Raw genomic sequence first — 22,523 nt, forward strand, 5'->3', positions numbered from 1 at the left:
AAATCAAGCTCAAGCCAAGCTCGAACCAAGCTCAAGCCAAACTTTAAACAAGCTCAAGCTCATAGAAAATAAACCAAGTCAAGCTTGAACACTCGTTTCAAAAGCTTGGTTCATTTTAAGCTTGGCTTGGTTCGGCTCGATTATCTTATCAAACAAATTTGAACACCCCAAAGATCGATTCGACTCGGCTCGTTTACCGCCCTAAACATAATTTCTAAATCTATTTCTTTTTTTATTTAATAGAAACCAAATTCGATCAATGAAAAACATAAAGAGCGGCAACTTTTTTTGTTTTCCAACCATTAATGATGCTTTTATTATATTTTTATGGTTCTTAAATATTTGGTGATGGCACTGTTCGTTAACGAATCAATGTTCATGTCCAAAATTAGTTCGACTTTTAATTTTTAATTTAAACCTTTTAGAAACAACTGTTTACCGTTAAACTAAGTAGCTGTTAGTAATAAAATGTTTAATATTGTGAAAATTACACTATTAAATCAATAATTATAGACCATTCTAATCGATAGCCACCTTTTATTAAATCAGTAGTCTTAGCATTCTCCAACTTACATGTCAACAGAAAAACCCGGCCTTAATGATGTTTGTTGTGGTTTTATTAGAGTAGGAGTGGGGCCCTGAGCCAACTACTCAAATGTTTCCATTTATTCACCAATACAAAGACAAGGGCATTGTAGACTTTATTTATATTTACTTAAGCATTTAAGTATTCTAATTATGGTACAAATTGATTAACACACAACAGACATCCACATAAATTTACATCCAATAGCCATTTAACAACAATTGAACTGAACTCATATGATTATTTTGGTTTTTTATTTTTTTTTTTAAAAAATACTTCAATGCTTATTTTCGTTATCACATGTTATTTCAAATATCAAATCTAAGCTGACAATATCGTAATTTATCTCTTTTTATGTAATCTAACACTGTCAAAAGTGCAAACGTGTTTGGAATGAATGTAATCATTTTATTTTCATAAATAAATAAATCATAATTTTTCTCAAATTGGCAGGCCCTGAGAGTTGGGCCTGCATGGCTGGTCAAGAAGCCCACATGGAGAGGAACAAACTTGCGAATAAATTTAGAGAAAAATTTTCATTGCAGCACCCTAAGCAATTTTCAAGTATTTTTTATGATGCCCCTCAAATTTTTTATTATTATCAAATGGCCCTCAGGGTTGCCTATGTTCATGTGTCAAAAATGAACCCGACCCAACTTGATTAAAAAAATATTAGGTTTGGATTGAGAGTTTTCTAATTCGGGTCAAATTTGGATTGAAGGTATTTTCGGATTGTATTAAAATCGGGTCGGGTTTGAGTTAAATTTAAAATTTAGTGAGTTTTTTAATTAAATAAAATTTTATTTTAAAAATTAAAATGGATTATCAATATCAATAACATTAAAAGTAAAGAAATATAAGGAAAATAATAAAAAGGATTTATCAAATTCAGATTTATTTGAGTTGGCCAGATTATCAAATTCAGATTTAAGATTTTTAGATTGAGTTGGGATTCAAATCGAATTCAGGTAGCGGTGTCCATCCGCATCCGAATGGACACCGCTACCTGGGTTGTTTGTTACATGCAGAGCACGACTTGATCATAGATACAAATTCGTCAGACCATGAAACTGACAAAGCAGTTGAGCTAAAAAGATTGAATATATTCCTCACAGCTGGCCGGTGGATTTGTTCAACTGCAAATCCTCAAACTGGATTTGTTCAACCAGATATACTCATCAAAGTCCACGTGGGCCACCTAAATCACACAGTGCGCCGGCAAACACTCATTGCTATCTTCTAATGAAGAACAGAATTTGTATTCAATACAGAAGGAGATATTGAATGTTTCTTATTATCACTTCAAATCACACAACACAAAGCAGTACCACTTGCATTACATTTTTTTTCTTTTCTACTTATCATTCATACCTACATACATACATACATGGTAGGCTATAAGTCAACGACCAAGAGACTTTGCTAATCCGTGGGCCCAAAGTAGGTAATTGAGGACCTTATTGACAATAAATCCTACCCTAACAGCACATCTTCACCAACCTTCCATGAGAAAATCATTGATAATGAATTGCTTAGGACAGACACCTCTTCCACTAACAACTGGTAGTTTTCCTCCATGATTAAATATGTGTTCCGGGCTTATTTGAAAATTGAACGTGAACACAATTAGCGACTGTAAGAGAGTCGGTGAGGTTGGTCAATAGGTCCACTCGTGGGGAAGGCAGCTCATGGAGGTTTTAATGAAATCACCAGGCTGGGGATGGCTCTGACTTCTCATAGGGTTTGTTCCTCTTCCTATAAACGAATCTAGTAGTGAGAAACAGTGGTCAGCTTGAGTAAAATTAGCATTTTTAAGTTTTATCAGAGGAAGAAAACACAGAGATGATGGTTTAGTTACCATGATGATTTGCTAGGTTCAGAGCTTGAACTACCTTTGCTGGAATAAGCACTGTCGAACAAGCTGATGCAAAGAAATTGTAACTCGTAAGGTGGTAAGACTTTTCATGCTAGGAACTCATAGAGAGCAAAGGTCCAACACCTGAAAGGCTAGTTGGTTGGTGTTGTGCATGAGGATTACCTGATTTCTTTTGTGGCTGGGGCTTGCTCCCGGCCGTGCGGGGCAGGAAGACACCGGTGCCAGTGGATTCTTTTCTGGCGCCGCCGGAGTTGCAAAGGAAGAAGGCTGTCATGCCGGATCCAGGAAGGGGTTGATGCTGGATTAGAAACGGAGCACGCCCGGAAGAAGAAACGCCAGGGGAGTGGCAGGCTCCTTTTGCTTTGCTTTGTCTTTCAGCCCATAATTGCTGATGCAGGAGCTGTTGCTGCTTCAGATGGAGGATCTGAGGCAAATAGGGCTCGTTAATTGAAGAACCAGTGGAAGAAAAAAAATCGCATTTTTAGGGATAAATTTGTGCGGAATCAATCAAGACGCACTCGAACGGCCTGCAGTTGACGATGGACGAGCAAGGGGCTAGAGTTCCTCGCTTGATTTGGAAGCCGATGCTGGTACTGGCTCAATCGCCGGAGCTCCGCCTCCTTTACCGTAGCCTCGTTGCGTAGATCAAGCACCTGCGCTACCGCGAGATGCCAAGATTAAAACTTGATTCACCGAATAAAGCTCAAATCTATGGAGGGATAAGCCACACCACCAAATTTCTCACCTTGTCGTCTTCGTCCTCGAGGGAAGAGTGATCGCCCGTCTCCCCCCTCTCATCAACCCGTTTCTCCTCTCGCCCGACGAAGAAGCCGTGGAAGAATCCATCGTCCAGAAGCTCGGAAGGAAGCTGAAGGTCCTCCGCCATGGCTCCGAGCTGAAGATGGAAGAGCAGGCGGTACAAGTAGCGGAGCGAGCAGGTGTTTGCTCGAATGTCACGGAACAATAATGGCAGGCGCAGCGCAGCGGGCAAGGCAAGCAGCTCTTCTGCGCGCCCGCGCCCGCCGCTCCCACTGCTTCTTCACTTTTGGGCCCAAATCGAAAAAGCGTGCGAGGAAGCAATCAATGGCGGAGGCGGGACAGAGAGGAGCGTAGAGAAAGAGATGGTGATGTGGGTTTTTTATAGGACTTAGTTGCGATTAATGCTGGAAAAAAAATTGTCACACTAATTGTGATTAATTATAGATTACGGCGACTTAATGAGGAGCCGGAGGTCGCATTTGTGCTTCCGGTATTAATTATTTTATAATAATGTGGAGTAAACTAGATGAATTAGTTGTTTCATTAATCAATTGCATACGCACTATGAATTAGGCGGGACAGCTTGGATTTTGCTGAATTTTATGGGGCTCCACAATTCGAAAAATGGAATTATTGGAAAATATTTTTCTTACTTAATGCCAACTAATTTTTTAAAAAGGGATTTATTATAAAAAATCTTTTTCTTCTAAAATATAATATCACAATACTTTTCCTATTTGTTTATCTAAAAAATAGTCGTATTTCAATCTTAAATATCCTTATTTTTACTTAAAATTATCTAAATTATAATTATAATTGTAATTATAATTGAAGTAGTTGACCAGTTGAGACTAAGTTTTGGACTAATGTTTCCAAATCGAACTAATTAAAAAATAAATCTGATTTATTCACAATTTTGTGTTGAAGAAGCTTGAAATTTGCATGTAAATAAATAGTTTTATTTATCCAATATTTAGGCCCTTCACTCCATGGGCCTCTCTTCAACTTAGCCGAAAAACAAACATAGAAAATAACAAAGAAAAATAATAATAACCCACCAATAAAATAACAAAGAAACACTTTAATGAAGGAATGTTCATTCACATTATGATAAAAGAGTATTACAAAGGCAAACTTGCAACCTCGCTGCAATAAGTTGGAGGTGAAGGTCTGAATAGATGAACCACCCCCCAAGTCCCCTATACCACATCTCTACCAAACTACCAAAGGAGTGGTCTTTTGTCTATCACAGTCAAAAATCAACTACAATCTAGTCTATAAATTGTTCTTGTTACGCACACACACATTTGACTGTAATGAGTTAACCAACTCCAAGCTCACAGAATCAATAAACTTTTATGTACAAAAGGATAGCATACTGATCCTGATTCTTAATAGTAAAGAGAACCTGAAAGAATTTAAGTCAGGAAAAGCAAAACAGTTACCCTAACTTGAAGCAAGAATGTTTGATCAAGCTTATTCAAGAACAGTAGGATACCTTGCCACCATTCGCCTCTGTCTGCTAGGTGTATATTACTCAAGTCATCTCCTTCATCCACTCTATACTGGTAGAATATTATTGAATCAGGCAAGTGTTAGATCCTAAGAATGTTGAATCTAGGATTCCGAAGTATAAGAAAAGATTAAACTGCACAAGATGTTCCTATTTAGTATATTAAAATGTCATAAAGTGTAAACATACTTTATCTGGAGTCTTTGATGTCAGAGGGGAAGACGAGCTTATGTAGAAATCTCTAGCTCCATAATTTACCGATGATCCGAAATAGGGCGACTCTATATGTTCATTGGCATAGCCTGGTTTCACTTTAGTTGAACTGCCTTGAGATTTACAATCTGAAAGTTCACATTTGGTAAAGAAAAAAAGAAAAATTAGAGTTCAATGGCAATGAAGGAAAGTTCCATTATGTGTATGTAGAGTTAGTTAGCCAACAAGAAGTAACATTATATAAATTAATAAGCAAGGATTGGCTTATCAAAGACTAAATCTATATGTGCCCTTAATCACATCACTATGTCCTCAAAAGGTCCAGGTTTACATTTCTAGGGTTTATGCTCTTAGATTAGATGGCAAGAACAGTTCAGAAACAGGGGGCTTTTCATGTTCTGATTTCTTTACCAATACGCTGCATGTGAGGAACAAGTAGGGATTTAGAGAGAGTATATTAGTTGTAGTATAGTCAGAACCTGTGCTTGCGGTCTGAGCACTTGAAATGCGACCATCATTTCTCTGTTTGTTCAAAGTCCAGCACAAATCTGAATGCGATAAATTCTTTGCAATCACCTGACAATATCAAAATAGATTTTGATTAAAAACAGCTCGAATCCGTCCTCACAGAGGTTAAAAATACTGCAAACCAATAAAGATTCATCTTTTATCTATCGATAATGAAGTAACTGTGACCCGAAACGCACTGTAACCTTCCAAAAAAAACATCCCCTTTTGACGGACGATACTTGATAACAACAATCAAATTGATTTGGGGGAAAAGAATAGGATCAAGAAAAAAAAAAAACAAGCTACCTGGGAAGCAGGAGGGATGACGGTGCTGAAATAGCCAGGCGAAGCCGACGTGGGATTCGGGTCCTTCCGCCCAAAGGTCTCATCCGAGATCGCCGGAATAGGAGGAGACGAGCCGTTCTTTCCCTCCATCTCCTCAATTCTCTTCGGTTCCTCTCACCGAACCTCGATCCAACCAACCACAACAGCTGATATGGGCTCTGTGCGAAAAGACAAGGGGATTAAATACGCGAACAGAATGGGCGGGGTTGAGACACGTGAAAGGAGAAGAGGGCTTACAAGGCGGCGACTAGTATTCGGTCCCTATGCTGATGCTGTGTCGCCCCCTCCGCTCCTCTTCCTCCTCCATCACATGTGTCGCCTTTTAAACGTCTCTCTTACTTGCCGGATTCCAACTAGCTTCCCGAAGTCAAGCCTTGGGATGTTGATGGAGCCCCGGCAGATTAAAATTGTCCAGAATCTCGTTAGAATTTGGAGTTCCTTCTCGTGATCGCAATCCCTTCCACGTTTTTTCCTGCGTTCTTCCCTCTTTCATCGAATCCCAAATCCCTCGATCACTCCCTCTTCCCTAATTTATTGCAGTTTAATTAAAGAATCTTCCACTTTACCCCCTAAAGATCTTTTAATTTCATTTCCGCTTCACTGTTTAAAAATAAGAAATAATTTTGACCTTAATTTTATGGCATTTTTTAAAAATAGAAATAACTTTTTATTTCATTTTTAATGAAAGACATTTTATTAATTCTCAAAATTCATAATTATTTTACCAATCAATAATTTAATTCATAGGCGGTAAAGTGCGCTGTTTGATAAATTACTGGGGGGCAAAGTTAAATTATTCACGTTTCGTTGATCATATTAATCGGCAATGCCGATAAGCGACAAAGGCGGACCCCACCATATCTGCCAAAGCGGGCACCGAAGCAGCCGTCGTGCGCCGTAACGCCACGTCGGCATGCGGATAAAAACTGCCATAACTTCCGTGTTCACGCCGAGTACGTGTACGGTCTTCAAATTTACTAATCGCACTTGAAGAGGAAACCCACGAACGACGCCATACATTGTCCACCGCTGATCTCGCACCTAACGGTGATGCTTCATCGATCTGGGTTCCGGAGTGGCGGAACGGTGGTGCTATCAAATTTTCTGCTCGGCGTGAGACATAATCCACGAGAAAATGAGAGGTCAGTTGCTGATCAAGTTGCGCGAAGCGGCGTTTGCTGGCCAGAGAACACGATGAATGCCTGAATGGTGGTGGAAGAAGTACGCAGAGGTCGGTCCAATCTGCACGTCGTTCCTGTGCATATCTAGAAAGTTCTGCAATTTTCTGATTACATTATCCATTTCAGTCTATTAATTTTTAAATATATTTATTTTCATGACTAAATTGGAGGCGTCGGAAATCACACGGAAACATCTTAAGTGATTCCAGGCCCAGTCGGTACCATATCAGGCCCGTAACTTTGCATATCACGTGTGAAACTTCATTTTGAGTTTATTTTTTAATTTTATATAATATAATTTCTTGCAGTAAAAATTTATTTTATGTTTGGTCCAGATTAACATTCCTTGTTTCTCACAATAAATTATTGAATAACGAGTACAATTTAATCACTGTAAAATGTTTCAGTAAACCAACAAAAAATACATTTGTATTTTATTTCATTCGAGAAAAGCTAATGACTTGCACGTGCTTGATGTAATGCGAAAGCGGTTAAGAGTTAAGACAACCATCGGCCGCGGGGCAGTGCCGCATGGGTGGGAATGACAATGACAGGTGCCCGGCCATTGCCTTGAAGAGCAGATTTTCTAATTTTTTTTATGGATTAGGAGATGAATCATTCATAATTACGGTTGAATTATGATCATGATCCAATCATAATTGATTACGATTTTTTTTTGGGTTCATCGTCTCCTCTAGGTTATAATTTGATTCGAAACAGACGGTCGGAGGTTGCTCGGAGGTCACCCCCGCTCGGCACCCAGCAACCTGGCCACTTGTCCACCACCGGTGGCCTTCGAGCAGTCTCCGACCGCCCGCTCTGAACCAAACTATAACATAGAGGGGACGGTGAACCCAAGAAGAGATCGCAACTAATTACGATCGGATCGCGACCACGATTTGACCACAATTATGAGTGGTCCATCCCCTGATCCACAAAAAAGGGGATCAAGAGATCTGCTCCCACTGTCTTTGTCAGAAAAGGAAGGAGACTTTTTATCCTTATATTTATGAAAATTTTACCAGTCCTTATCGGCCGGCAATGTTGAGGATGGAGGGTGTCGAGTGTCGACTATGGTCCCACAACTTCTGGATATAGTGGAAGGTGCATGCCTGCGATGTGGTTAGCCTCATTGGAGACCAAGGTGGAGTCGTTTAAAAGGGGATTACCCAATCAACATGAAGTCTCTTCTTTCGGCACGATAAGCTTTGTCCTGCACGATAAGCTTGTTGTTGGTGCACAGATAATGTGAGCAAAGAATATTAGGTGTAAATCCGTTACGATTTTTGTGATCGTCTAAAAATCTCTGCTTCATGCTTCCGAGTTTGTGTCAGATGCACAAGCTGACCTATAGTTACGGGGGCTTAAGCAGATAAGCTGTTGGCTGTAGCAAACCGAGCCACCTATCGAGTCAGTGAGTCACTTTCCCGAGCAGACACCGTGAGTTTCTAAACCATTATTAAGAGTTGTCGAGCGGATTCCCTCTCTTCATTGAGAGTCGGCAAGGAGGCAAGGGGCTTCCTAGACCTGAATGGAAATAGAGTCGGTGTTGCAACACTTCCGAGAGTCGGTGACTGGATGCCAAGAGTTGCAATACGAACATCGAGTGGATATCAAGTCTTGCAGGATGCAGTCTTCTTAAAATAAATTTGTCCCTTCCAGATGTGCTATGAGATTTAGATGGACGTTTATCTCCCTGGATAAAATGTCAAAACCAAGAGCTCAACCAAGCACTAGTTGTCGTGACAATCTGAACTGATACCTAATAACAATCACGTTCTGCCAATCGAAAAACTGAAAGGCAACAAGAGAGAAAACTTACTGACCGAACAAGTATACATCAATAAGAACAAGAGGGATGGATTACTTCAGAATAGATTGCACTTCTCAATTTCTCAATTTCTACTCTATTTGCTCCATCTACTTCTCCATATATAGAAGAGTAGAATTAGAGAGCAAGTAAGCTTTCCAAAGTTTATTGGACGTGTCATATTCTATCAAACCAAGCTTTGTTTGATCAACAAGTAGCGTTTGGTTTGCTCAATAAACCACATATGAAGTAACCCACGTGGCAATGCCAAGCATTGCCAATGCTGGCTAGTGAAGCAATCCAAGTGGCAATGCCACATGTGCTTGAGTGTCCGAAAGAGACAAGTGACAATTCTTGATTGATCTATAAGGACACATCATGTCCCGACCGGTTCATTCATGAGTAAGAGAGTTTACTTAAGAACACTTGGATTAGTGCAATCCGAGAATTCTCACCTCCTTTTGCTTCGAATTTCAGTCGTAATACCTCTCTTTCACCGTGGGACTAAAGCTCACAAGTCGTATTTCCATTCAAATTTTCCAACACCTCCCACCAAATCCATGAATAGAAACAAGGAATTATGATAGCCTTCGACAGTTGAGTCAAATATAGGAATTATGAATAGAAACAAGGAATTATGATAATCTTTTGACTGTTGGTGTAAGTATTGATAGATCTTATCCAAGACTTTTCATGATATAGCTCAGGTCTCATGAGTGTATTCCTAGGCCATAAACATGTCTGATTCTGTGAGAAGCACTAAGAATTTTGTCTCCAATTCATTTTGAAATGGTCCCACTTTTTTCTCACATAGGTGATTCCTCAAAAGTATTTTTCTTACTTTACTATGATCATTAAAAGCAAACTGCTTACACTTCATCCAGACACTATTTCATTGGGTTAGTACCCATAGTGATTGCCTAGTCAGTTGCAGTTATGTTGTCCCTTTGAACCTAGTTCTTGGGACCTCTAGTTAACATATGTTGAGTTTTCTTTGCATTGAACGCTAGCATTGCCATTTATCTCAAGCACATTCCTTTGAGAAGCTTGCAACTAACTCTTAATTTAACCATTTGGTTAGCGGATCTGCTAAATTATCCTTTGATCATATAAAATTAACAGCGATAACCCCGTTGATAGCAGTTGTCTAATGGTATTATGTCTACAACATATATCTAGACATACCATTATATAGATGACTCTATGTCCGACCAATTACTAACTGACTATCGCAATGCATATTGTCGGCATAGGTTTCGACCATCTTAGTATATCTTCTAAGAATTGTCATAATCATTCAGCCTCTTCACTTCACCACATTTGTCAAGAGTTATAAACTTCGATTCCATCATGGATCTAGTTATTACGATTTGCTTAAATGAGTTCAACGAAATGGCTACACCTCCCAAAGTGAAGACATATCCATTTGTATACTTAGAGTCTTACATATTAGATATCTAATTTGCATCGTTATAACTTTAGAGCACAGTAGGATATCTGGTATAGTGCAGTCCATAGTCACGAGTATACCGTAAGTACCTTAGTACTCGTGTTATCCCTTTCCAGTATTCAATACTGGGATTACTATAATTGTGTAAACTAAGTCTGGTCACGTACAATTCATTAGGTACATCAGACTTTCAATCACTCATGAATACTCTATTTGAAAGATATTTTCCTTGTGATTTTTTTATGGATGTAGACTTATATCTATCGGCGTTCATGCCAATGCGAAATCATCCATATTGAATCTCTTAAAAATCATATCCATGTAAAGTGACTGACTTAGAATATGTCCTTCTAAGGTTCTAAGAATTTGCAGTCCTAGAATCACATCAGCAAGGTCTATGTCTTTCATGTCAAATCTTGAGTTTAACATTGCTTTCGTGAATTTGAGTATTTTATCATTACTGTCAATGATAAGTATATCATCTACATATAAACATAACATGACATAATGTAACGACCGCCTTCTACTGATTAGGCTGTAAGGCCGATCGCTACATTATGCTGTGCTAAATTACTATTGCGGAAATCTGGATTGATTAAAATTTTACTAAACTGATTACTGTAAAATCTGAACTTAACATTCTAGGTGTATCTAGGAGTTGTACACATGCTAGGGAAGATAATCTATGCCTCTCGGATGTCCTGTTAGCTGTAATCAGGCATTTCAATCGATCCATGAATCGATTGGGCTGTCGGATCGATCCAGTGATCGATCCAGCTTGATACCGACACGAAGAAAAACTCTGGATCGGAGTACACTGATCGGTCGGTAGACCGATCCAGTGGCTCACTAATCGGTCGGCTGACCGATCAGTGAGCTTCTGTACCCTCTGCTAACTCTCTGTTCGCGACTGGATCGGTCAGCTGACCGATCCAGTGGCACTACCCCATTTCTGATCGATCCGTAGATCGATCTGGGTTTCTGATTTCACACCGAAACTCTGATTTCAGCACTAGTTCATGCCAAAACCTCACACAACAATTATACAATGCATGGAAAACATTCTAATATCCACTAACTAGCATTCTAACATGACATAGTGCAAGGTTTATTAATTCATAGCATTTAAACCACTAGAAATGCATAAAAGTGTCTTAAGAAAAGAAACTAAGTTCTTAATTTGCTAAACTTCCTAAGGATCTTCATTCCAGGTTCCTACCACACACACCATCTCTGCATTGACCTCCAGCTTCCTCTGCTAGTCCATCTTCTCTTCACTTTTATCTGCAGTATAAGGGAAAATAGTATCTGTAAGCTTTAAGCTTAGTAAGAAACCAACTACCTCACTAAAACATGCAACGATGCAAACATGTTTTTAAAGAATGTTATTTAAACATGCACTGAATTTGTTAAAGCATGACATACTGAAGACATGACATAAATACTGAAACATGACATGCATAATAAAATCTAAGCATGGAGCTATCTCATAGTATCAACTAGGAGAACTAAACTGAAACTGAAACTAAAACTGAGCTAAAACTATATTCACATAGCTAGATTACAAGTTTGAAAGCTATTATCATAATAAGTGAAAATAGTAATCATGCTGTTGTTTGGGCCCGACAACTGTACTTGCTGTGCGCGCATCCCTAGCTAGACCCGGGTTTGCAAGTCCCGCATTTAGTAGGGTTTACTAGGTTATCTGAACCTAGGGACCGACTATGGGAGCCCAGCCCAATGGATATCTAATCCTGTACAGTGTCACTGAAAATAAAATACTGAATATAGCTACTGATTGTTTATTTTGCTGTTTCTAGGTTATCTGAATCTAGAGGTAGGTTATCTAAACCTAGAGGCGACTGTGGGAGCCCACCCATTGGACCGTAGTCCCATGTTAGCTGAAACTAGGCTAATATACTGATTTAAATGCTACTAATGCATTTAACTGAGCTGTTAAAAATAGCTGAGGTAGTATTTAGCTACACTAATCCTTTTGTCAAACACTTGGTGTGCTCCAACTCTCCCCTCTAATAGGGAGACCACCTCTAGGCACCCGACAACGTCTAGAGCCTCCAACTGAAGGAGAACAACGTATCTGGCCCATCTAGAGGTGCTCAACTAGATCCCTAATCTGCGAGGAGGGTTTAAACACACCCCGAGTGCCGAAAAATCTGCATATAGCTAAACTAAAGGCATGCAATCAAACGAAAGCTACTTATACTGCAGGTGAGGGGTTTCTTACCTCATGCGCTAGTTTTCTTACGAATCTAGTCGCTAGTTTTCAGGTGGGAACGATCTTCTCGACGATCCTCTCACGTCTACGTGTTCTTCTCGCAGAGGGGAACGTCCTCGTGTCAGAGTCGTCTCCGGAAGGTGCTCCTAGAGCCCTTAGGGAAGGAACCCTAGGTTGTTCTTGTGGTTGGCGCCGAGAGAAGGAGAGGAGAAGGGGAGTTGGCGGTGAGGGTTGGAGAGGAGGAGGAGTTGCCGAACCAAACAAAAATAAACCAAACCCCACTTAAACTTTCTATTTATATTAAGTGGGTACTTTGGCCCAACTCTAATATAAATTAAATCGTTTCCCTTTCCTTTCAGCACGGCCCTGCTGGGTTCATCTGGTTACTAAGGCTAACTAAAAGTTATCGGATCCGAGAGGTCCCGGGTTCGATTCCCGCCTAAGCTATTTTGCGGTTCTAATTATTTTTGCCAGTTCCGCTATTCTAAAAATTCCGGAAAAATATCTACAAAATCCAAAAAAATCATACAATATTTCTAATATAGTCTTGAGAATTTTTGGGCATTACAATCCCCCATACCTTATAAAAAGTTCATCCTCGAACTTAGAATAATTCTGGGTACTTCTGTCTCATGCTGGCTTCTGTCTCCCATGTTGCCTCTTCTGCTGTGTGACTGTGCCAAATAACTTTGACTAATGGTACTTTCTTGTTCCGCAATTTCTTAACTGCTCGGTCTATTATCTGAATAGACCGACTGTCATAGCTGAGGTCTTCGCGGATCTGTACCAACTGGGGCTCAATCACCTGGGTGACATATGGGATATGCTTCTTCAGCATAGAGACATGAAATACATTGTGGACAGCTGACATTTCCTGTGGTAGCTCTAGATCATATGCTACCTTGCCCACTCTTTTGCTGATAAGGTATGGTCCCACATATCTGGGACTTAGCTTGCCCTTCTTTCCAAAACGCATTACTCCCTTCATGGGAGTTACTCTGAGGAACACTGAATCCCCAACTGAAAACTCTAAGGGTCTGCGCCGAGTATCAGCATAGCTTTTCTGGCGGCTCTGAGCTGTCTCTATCCTCTGGCGGATCTACTGTATAGCTGCGGTGGTATCTGCCACTAGATCTGTCTGAAGTTCTAGTTCTTTCTGCTCACCACTCTCATACCAGCAGATTGGAGATCTACACCTCCGCCCATAGAGAGTCTCGTAAGGTGTCATGCCGATAGTGACCTGATAGCTGTTGTTGTATGCAAATTCTGCTAAACTCAGATATTTGCACCAACTTCCTTTGAAATCTAGGGCACATGCTCGGAGCATATCTTCGAGTACCTGATTTACTCGCTCCGTCTGTTCATCTGTCTGAGGATGGAAGGTTGTGCTAAACTTTAACTTCGTGCCCAAAGCTGACTGTACACACTCCCAGAAGTGTGATGTGAATCTACTGTCCCTGTCTGAAATAATGGTTCGTGGGACTCCATGTAATCTAACGATCTCCTTGAGATACAACTGAGCTAGCTGTTCCATGGAGTAGGATATCTTGATAGCTAAGAAGTGGGCTGATTTAGTCAATCTGTCGACTATTACCCATATGGTATCAAAACCATTCGTGGTTCTGGGTAATCCCACTATAAAATCCATAGAAATGTCTTCCCACTTCTATTCTGGTATCTGTATGGGCTGCAAAACTCCCCCTGGTCTCTGATGTTCTGCTTTAACCCTCTGACAGATTAGGCAGGTGCTGACATATCGAGCTATGTCTCTCTTCATCCCGGGCCACCAAAAACGCTTCTTCAAGTCCTGGTACATTTTGGTGGAGCCTGAATGCATCGCATAGGGAGTCTTGTGAGCCTCATCTAAAATCTTCCTTCTGAGTTCCTCCTGATCTAGAACACATAATCTGTCGCCAAAATACAGCACCCCGCTAGCTGACACTCTGAACTCTCCGCTTTCTGTTCCTGCTAATCCTTGCTTGTTTTTCTGAATTTCAGGATCCTGCTCCTGAGCTGTCTGGATGTCACCAAGCAAGGTAGACTCTAATGTCATAGTAGAGAGCTGTCCGACTATGAGCTCGAGACCGAAATCTGAGATCTCCTTCTGTAGGGGCGGCGACATGGCTGCTAGAGATAATAGGGTAGTGCTGGACTTCCTGCTGAGGGCGTCTGCTACCCTATTCGCTTTTCCTGGGTGGTAGAGGATATCTATGTCGTAGTCTTTGACCAGTTCTAGCCATCTGCGCTGTCGCATATTCAGATCATTCTGAGTGAAGAAGTACTTCAGACTCTGATGATCTGTATACACTCTGCACTGAGCTCCATACAAGTATTGTCTCCAAATCTTGAGAGCGAACACCACTGCTGCAAGCTCAATGTCATAAGTAGGATAGTTCTTCTCATAATCCTTAAGTTGTCTGGAGGCATAGGCGATCACCTTGCCATCTTGCATCAGCACTGCTCCTAGTCCCAACTTCGAGGCATCACTATATATGTCAAAGCTATCTGCGTTCTCTGGTAGAGTCAGAATAGGTGCACTGGTCAATCTCCTTTTCAGCTCGCTGAAACTGTTCACACAGTCCTCTGTCCACTGAAATTTTCTGTTGTAACCTGCTAATCCCAGAAAGCTTCTAATCTCACTGGCGTTCTTGGGTCTTTTCCAGTTACTCACAGCTTCTATCTTACTAGGGTCTACCATGATACCTTCCTTTGAGATGATATGACCCAGGAAGGACACCTGATCTAACCAAAATTCACATTTTGTGAACTTGGCATATAACTGGTTCTGCTGAAGGGTCTGCAATACTGTTCTCAGGTGCTCTGCGTGTTCTTCCTGAGTTCCTGAATAGATAAGAATATCATCGATGAACACGATGACAAACTTATCTAAATATTCCCTGAATACTCTGTTCATGAGGTCCATGAAAGTAGCTGGAGCATTGGTCACACCAAAGGGCATGACTACGAACTCGTAATGTCCGTATCTAGTCCTGAATGCTGTCTTAGGTATATCCCCTTCTTTGACCTTCACCTGATGATAACCCGATCTGAGGTCTATCTTAGAGAACGCTGCTGCTCCCTTTAGCTGATCAAACAGGTCATCTATTCTGGGAAGAGGATACCAATTCTTGATTGTGACTTGGTTCAGTGTCCGGTAGTCTATACACAGGCGCATGCTCCCATCCTTCTTCTTCACGAACAATACAGGCGCTCCCCATGGTGAGTGATTAGGACGGATGAAGCCCTTGTCAAGCAGCTCCTGTAGTTGCTCATGAAGTTCCTTCAGTTCTGCTGGAGCCATGCGGTAAGGTGCTTTGGAGATAGGATTTGTAACGGGAATGAGCTCTATCTCAAATTCGATCTCCCTGTCTGGTGCTAGGCCTGGTAACTCTTCAGGGAAAACTGCTGGGTAGTCACATACGACTCGGACCTCTGCTAGCTGTTGGTGCTGACTACGTGTGCTAAGAACCCCGTACATCCTGAATCCATCAACCTCTGTGCCTTCATAGCTGAGAGAAACTTCTTGGCCTTTCTTTTGGGTTCTCCGACGAATTCGAACTGTGCTTCCGCTTCAGGTTGGAATATGACTTTCTGTTTACGGCACTCGATGGAGGCACCGTATCTGATCAAGAAGTCCATTCCAAGGATGACATCGTAGTCAGTCATATTTAGCACTATCAGATCACAAAAGAGCTCTCTGTTTGCTATAATGACTGACACTGCTCTGAGCCAGTGCGTGGATGCCATAATTTCTCCTGAAGGTATGGTTGTCAGAAACTGACTACTGAGTACCTCTGGAGGTCTCGCTAATTTCTTTGCAAATGCCCTGGATATATAAGAATGGGTTGCCCCAGTATCGAATAAGACAGTTGTACTTTGCTGTAAAATACTAATCTGACATGTAACAACTGTCGAGGCATTTGCTACGTCCTCTCTGGTCAGTGAATAGATCCTCGCATTGGTCGTAGCTGGAGGGGCTTCTAATCTGCCCTGGCTGATATGTGGACCATCTAAAGCGACCTGCATCTGATGTAACTGAGTTGGTTGGCCTCCATACTGAATCGGCTGTGGCTGAGGAAGACTGGTCTTGTTTGGACACTGCTTGGCCATATGCCCTTCCTGTCCGCATTCAAAGCATCCTCGTGTGTCCTTACGACAAACTCCAGGATGGAATTTCCCACAAGTAGAACACTTTGGATAACTGGGCTGCTTGCTGGCTGGTCCTCCTTTTGGGTAACCCCCTGGTTTGCGTTTATTGCTAGAGTTCCCTTTCCAATTGGAGCTGTGGCCCTGTTGTTTCTGAGTGTCTGAACCTCCTTGACCTTTAGCTTCTGAGAGGACTTGCTTCTGCTGCTTGATGCTATTCTGGTAATGCTCAGTGATTAGAGCACTGCTCACTAATTCTTCTGTGGTTTGTGGCCTATGAACGCCACCAGCCACGTTCATTGTTATTTCCGGCCTCAGCATCTTGATCATCAACCGAATTCGTTCCCTTTCTGTGCTGACTAATTCATGGCATAGACGAGCCAACCTGTTGAATTTCTTCACGGCTTCCTCAACTGATAGGTTGCCCTGACGAAACTCAGTGAACTTGTCGTAGTGACGGTTGGTGACCCGCATGTGAAAGAACTCCTCAAAGAATTCCTTCTCGAAGTCAGCCCATGTCATCTGGTTCACTGGGCGCTTCGCTCTGATTCTCTCCCACCACATACGTGAATCTCCTGTCAGACAGAAGGAGACGCACTTCACCTTCTCATGTTCTGGCCAGTCCAGAAGCTCCATCGTACTTTCCAGTGTTTTGAACCATGCCTGAGCATCCCATGGTTCATTGCTGCCTGAGAAATTCTCTGGCTTGACTCTCTGCCACTGGATCAGATAGGCTTCTCTCTGCGTTCCTGCTGCTGGGGCTACTGGTGCCGTAGGCTGGACTGGTGGAACCTCTAAGACCACTGGTGTCGCTAAGTTAGGCTCCGGGGTGATAGTGGGAGTGTTCTGCTGACTAGCCTTTAAGGTGGCTATTTCCTGTTGCTGTTCAGCTAGCTGCTGCTGTAAGGTCTGGGGGAGACACTGAACTGCCTGCCTCATGCTGGGGCTCAGTAGTTGGTGCCCTTCTAGCTGTGCGTCCTCGTGTCATTTCTAAAGACATAGAGGACATACATAACCAAGGCAATCATGTTTATATATCTACTATCATTATCATGTTAGGTGTTATCATCTATCAACATGCTACAGTATCTATAAACATGAAAGAAGGAACATAATAAAGTGAGAGACGTTTCTTACTTGGAAGCTGCAGGTACAATGCTGATGTGTGTGTAGGAAGTATGAAAACTGCTCTGATACCACTCTGTAACGACCCGCCTTCTACTGACTAGGCTGTAAGGCCGATCGCTACATTATGCTGTGCTAAATTACTATTGCGAAAATCTGGATTGATTAAAATTTTACTAAACTGATTACTGTAAAATCTGAACTTAACATTCTAGGTGTACCTAGGAGTTGTATACATGCTAGGGAAGATAATCTATGCCTCTCGGATGTCCTGCTAGCTGTAATCAGAAATTTCAATCGATCCATGAATCGATTGGGCTGTCGGATCGATCCAGTGATCGATCCAGCTTGATACCGACACGGAGAAAAACTCTGGATCGGTCGGCTGACCGATCCATAAGTTACATCTGCTTCTGTATGCGGCTGGATCGGTCTACCGACCGATCCAGGAGTACACTGATCGGTCGATAGACCGATCCAGTGGCTCACTGATTGGTCGGCTGACCGATCAGTGAGCTTCTGTACCCTCTGCTAACTCTCTGTTCGCGACTGGATCGGTCAGCTGACCGATCCAGTGGCACTACCCCATTTCTGATCGATCCGTAGATCGATTTGGGTTTCTGATTTCACACCAAAACTCTGATTTCAACACTAGTTCGTGCCAAAACCTCACATAACAATTATACAATGCATGGAAAACATTCTAATATCCACTAACTAGCATTCTAACATGACATAGTGCAAGGTTTATTAATTCATAGCATTTAAACCACTAGAAATGCATAAAAGTGTCTTAAGAAAAGAAACTAAGTTCTTAATTTGCTAAACTTCCTAAGGATCTTCATTCCAGGTTCCTGCCACACACACCATCTCTGCATTGACCTCCAGCTTCCTCTGCTAGTCCATCTTCTCTTCACCTTTATCTGCAGTATAAGGGAAAATAGTATCTGTAAGCTTTAAGCTTAGTAAGAAACCAACTACCTCACTAAAACATGCAACGATGCAAACATGTTTTTAAAGAATGCTATTTAAAAACATGCACTGAATTTGTTAAAGCATGACATACTGAAGTTACATGGCATAAATACTGAAACATGGCATGCATAATAAAATCTAAGCATGAAGCTATCTCATAGTATCAACTAGGAGAACTAAACTGAAACTGAAACTAAAACTGAGCTAAAACTATATTCACATAGCTAGATTACAAGTTTGAAAGCTATTATCATAATAAGTGAAAATAGTAATCATGCTGTTGTTTGGGCCCGACAACTGTACTTGCTGTGCGTGCATCCCTAGCTAGACCCGGGTTTGCAAGTCCCGCATTTAGTAGGGTTTACTAGGTTATCTGAACCTAGGGACCGACTATGGGAGCCCAGCCCAATGGATATCTAATCCTTTACAGTGCCACTGAAAATAAAATACTGAATATAGCTACTGATTGTTTATTTTGCTGTTTCTAGGTTATCTGAACCTAGAGCTAGGTTATCTAAACCTAGAGGCGACTGTGGGAGCCCACCCATTGGACCGTAGTCCCATGTTAGCTGAAACTAGGCTAATATACTGATTTAAATGCTACTAATGCATTTAACTGAGCTGTTAAAAATAGCTGAGGTAGTATTTAGCTACACTAATCCTTTTGTCGAACACTTGGTGTGCTCCAACTCTCTCCTCTAATAGGGAGACCACCTCTAGGCACCCGACAACGTCTAGAGCCTCCAACTGAAGGAGAACAACGTGTCTGACCCATCTAGAGGTGCTCAACTAGATCCCTAATCTGCGAGGAGGGTTTAAACACACCCTGAGTGCCGAAAAATCTGCATATAGCTAAACTAAAGGCATGCAATCAAACGAAAGCTACTTATACTGCAGGTGAGGGGTTTCTTACCTCGTGCGCTAGTTTTCTTACGAATCTAGTAGCTAGTTTTCCGGTGGGGATGATCTTCTCGACGATCCTCTCACGTTTACGTGTTCTTCTCGCAGAGGGGAACGTCCTCGTGTCGGAGTCGTCGCCGGAAGGTGCTCCTAGAGCCCTTAGGGAAGGAACCCTAGGTTGTTCTTGTGGTTGGCGCCGAGAGAAGGAGAGGAGAAGGGGAGTCGGCGGTGAGGGTTGGAGAGGAGGAGGAGTTGCCGAACCAAACAAAAATAAACTAAACCCACTTAAACTTCCTATTTATATTAAGTGGGTACTTTGGCCCAACTCTAATATAAATTAAATCGTTTCCCTTTCCTTTCAGCACGGCCCTGCTGGGTTCATCTGGTTACTAAGGCTAACTAAAAGTTATCGGATCCGAGAGGTCCCGGATTCGATTCCCGCCTAAGCTATTTTACGGTTCTAATTATTTTTGCTACTTCCGCTATTCTAAAAATTCTGGAAAAATATCTAAAAATTCCAGAAAAATCATACAATATTTCTAATATAGTTTTGAGAATTTTCGGGCATTACACATAATCATATCCTGTATCTTTCGTGTAAATACATTTATTATATTCATTAATTGTGAATTCACATTCCTTCTGTTTGTGCAATCGACCTCTATGGTTTCGATGTTTGACAATATGACCAAGGGTTACCCCAAAAAGGACTTGATGTTTGGGGGAGAGAAGTCTAGTCAGGATTAGATGACTAGCAAAGGTAAGTTCTAACCAAATGTTAGGCCAAGTGGAAGTCCTGATGAGTGAAGCTAGACCCTAGTGAGTGAAGCTAGGTAGTGGAAGTCCTGGTGAGTGAACTCAGACCCTAGTGAGTGAAGCTAGGTAGCGGAAGTCCTAGTGAGGTAAGTCATGCTCTAGTGAGTTAAGCTAGGTGGTGGAAGTCCTGGTGAGTGAAGCCGGACCTTAGTGAGTGAAGCTAGGTGGTGAAAGTCTCGGTGAGTGAAGCTAGGTGGTGGAAGTCCCGGTGAGTGAAGCCAGACCCCAGTGAGTGAAGCTAGATGGTGAAAGTCCCGATGAGTGAAGCCGGACCTTAGTAAGTGAAGCTAGATGGTGGAAGTCTCAATGAGTGAAGCCAGACCCTAGTGAGTGAAGTTAGGTGGTGGAAGTCCCAATGAGTGAAGCTAGGTGGAGGAAGTCCCGGTGAGTGAAGTCAGACCCTAGTGAGTGAAGTTAGGTGGAGGAAGTCCTGGTGAGTGAAGCAAGACAATGAAAGTCCTAGTAAGTGAAGCTAGACAACCCTAGAGAGGTAACCCTTGGTTTACTGTGCTGTTTTATCTAATGTGCTAACTCAGTGTTGCAGGGCAGTCTAGTTAGGTCAACGGGTCGACCGGGTAACTGGCACGAAGTCTAGACTGGTCGACGGGTTGACCAGACGTTTGGCAGGTAAGTTAAGGTAAGTCATTGGAGGGGAGTAACTTGGTGAGGATGCGTTCCCGGTTAGGAAACTTAGGCGCCGATCCAACTTAGAACCATTTCGGAAATCTAAGTTGAGATCGTGGCTTGATTCCGGTCTTGGTGAGATGGAATCTAATTACTACTCTTTTACTATAACTGTACTAACACTTTATTTTGTAGGGTAGTATAATTTACATTTGCCTCGGACTAACGTTTTCTTGCAGAAAGTTGATTGCTGGAACATGGGGGTCCGGGCGCCCCGGAAGGGATCCGGGCACTCGGAGGTCCAGGCATTCGAAAGGGATCCGGGCGCTCGGAGGTCCAGGCGCCCTGAAGGATTCGGGCACCTGGACCTCCGGGCGCCCGAAAGGCAAATTTTATCTTCGCAGCCATCGCAACGTGGAACTCACTGGTTGGCTGGGCTATGCCACAGTCCAGGCGCCCGGAGCTTCCTATATAAGGAGGCCTCACCCTGGAGCAAGAACAACAAATTCTTCCTACGACTGCTTTCTTGCGCATTGCTCCTGCGATGCTGCGACACATCTCCGACAACTTGTTGCTCAAGTTGTTCTTATTTTTGTTGTCGGTATTTTCTTTCTAAAAAGTTCTTGTACTTACATTTGTAATATGATTTTGTGAACTATTAGTGATTGCCCAACGAAAGCACTCGAAGAGTGTGGACCTTGGAGTAAGAATCGACGAAGGCTCCGAACCAAGTAAATTGATTTGTGTTAGCATTATTACTTTTCTTTTCCGCTGTGCACTCGACTACGAATTTTTAGATTGCTATTCACCTCCCTCTAGCGACTTTCACGATCCAACACCTTCATGGAATTATCAAACTTTTCATACCACTGCTTTGAATCTTGCTTCAAGCTGTATAATGACTTGACCAATCTACACATCTTATTTTTTTTACCCCGGAGCAGAAAACCCTTCAAGTTACTTTATGTAAATTTTCTCTTCTAAATTTCCATTTAAAGGTTGTCTTATACATCCATTTGATGTATTTTCAAATTTTATAGAACGACGATAACCAACAAGACTCAAATGGAAATTATTCTCGACACTAAGGAATACATATCAAAGTAATCAAAGCCTTCACGTTGTCGGTAACTCTAATCTCATTTTCTTCTTAAAAATCTACTTGTAACCGAGTGGTTTACTTTTCGGAGGAAGATCCACCAATTCATAAGTGTGGTTTTGCAAGATAGAGTCAATTTCAAATACAATCGCCTCTTTCCATTGAAGTCCCTCTGAACAACTTACAGTTGCCGAGTAATTATGGAGATCATTTTCTAACCTGAAAGTGATTAAATCATTTCCAAAGGATTTTTCTATTCGAGTTCTTTTGCTTCGTCTAAACTCTACCTCAATTGGTTTTGTATCTTCTTCTTATACTTTATATGCCCGTTCTGAGAAACTTACTTTCTCACGGGTCTT

The 22,523-nt window shown here is 41.7% G+C and overlaps 2 protein-coding genes across 3 annotated transcripts; both read right to left on the bottom strand.

Moving 5' to 3' along the window:
* Window positions 1-1,864: 1,864 nt before the first annotated feature.
* Window positions 1,865-3,605, bottom strand: LOC121989169. 2 transcript variants are annotated; one of them, XM_042543045.1, is made up of 5 exons: window positions 3,208-3,605; window positions 2,981-3,115; window positions 2,625-2,886; window positions 2,445-2,507; window positions 1,865-2,341 (listed from the first exon to the last, which is right to left on the bottom strand). In XM_042543045.1, exons 1-5 carry the CDS (start codon window positions 3,346-3,348, stop codon window positions 2,244-2,246), a joined length of 699 nt encoding a protein of 232 aa, XP_042398979.1. In that variant the 5' UTR covers window positions 3,349-3,605; the 3' UTR covers window positions 1,865-2,243. The 2 variants fall into 2 exon arrangements, with proteins under 2 accessions (XP_042398979.1, XP_042398978.1); XM_042543044.1 differs by having other exon boundaries at window positions 1,865-2,353; window positions 3,208-3,601.
* Window positions 3,606-4,282: 677 nt separating this feature from the next.
* LOC121989170 lies at window positions 4,283-6,314 on the bottom strand. The gene is made up of 6 exons (XM_042543046.1): window positions 6,040-6,314; window positions 5,764-5,960; window positions 5,427-5,523; window positions 4,924-5,075; window positions 4,720-4,786; window positions 4,283-4,629 (listed from the first exon to the last, which is right to left on the bottom strand). Exons 2-6 carry the CDS (start codon window positions 5,890-5,892, stop codon window positions 4,613-4,615), a joined length of 462 nt encoding a protein of 153 aa, XP_042398980.1. The 5' UTR covers window positions 5,893-5,960; window positions 6,040-6,314; the 3' UTR covers window positions 4,283-4,612.
* Between the last annotated feature and the right edge of the window lie 16,209 nt (window positions 6,315-22,523).

Source organism: Zingiber officinale, chromosome 6B (genome assembly GCF_018446385.1).
Source record: "Zingiber officinale cultivar Zhangliang chromosome 6B, Zo_v1.1, whole genome shotgun sequence".
In the NCBI taxonomy this organism is placed as follows: domain Eukaryota; kingdom Viridiplantae; phylum Streptophyta; class Magnoliopsida; order Zingiberales; family Zingiberaceae; genus Zingiber; species Zingiber officinale.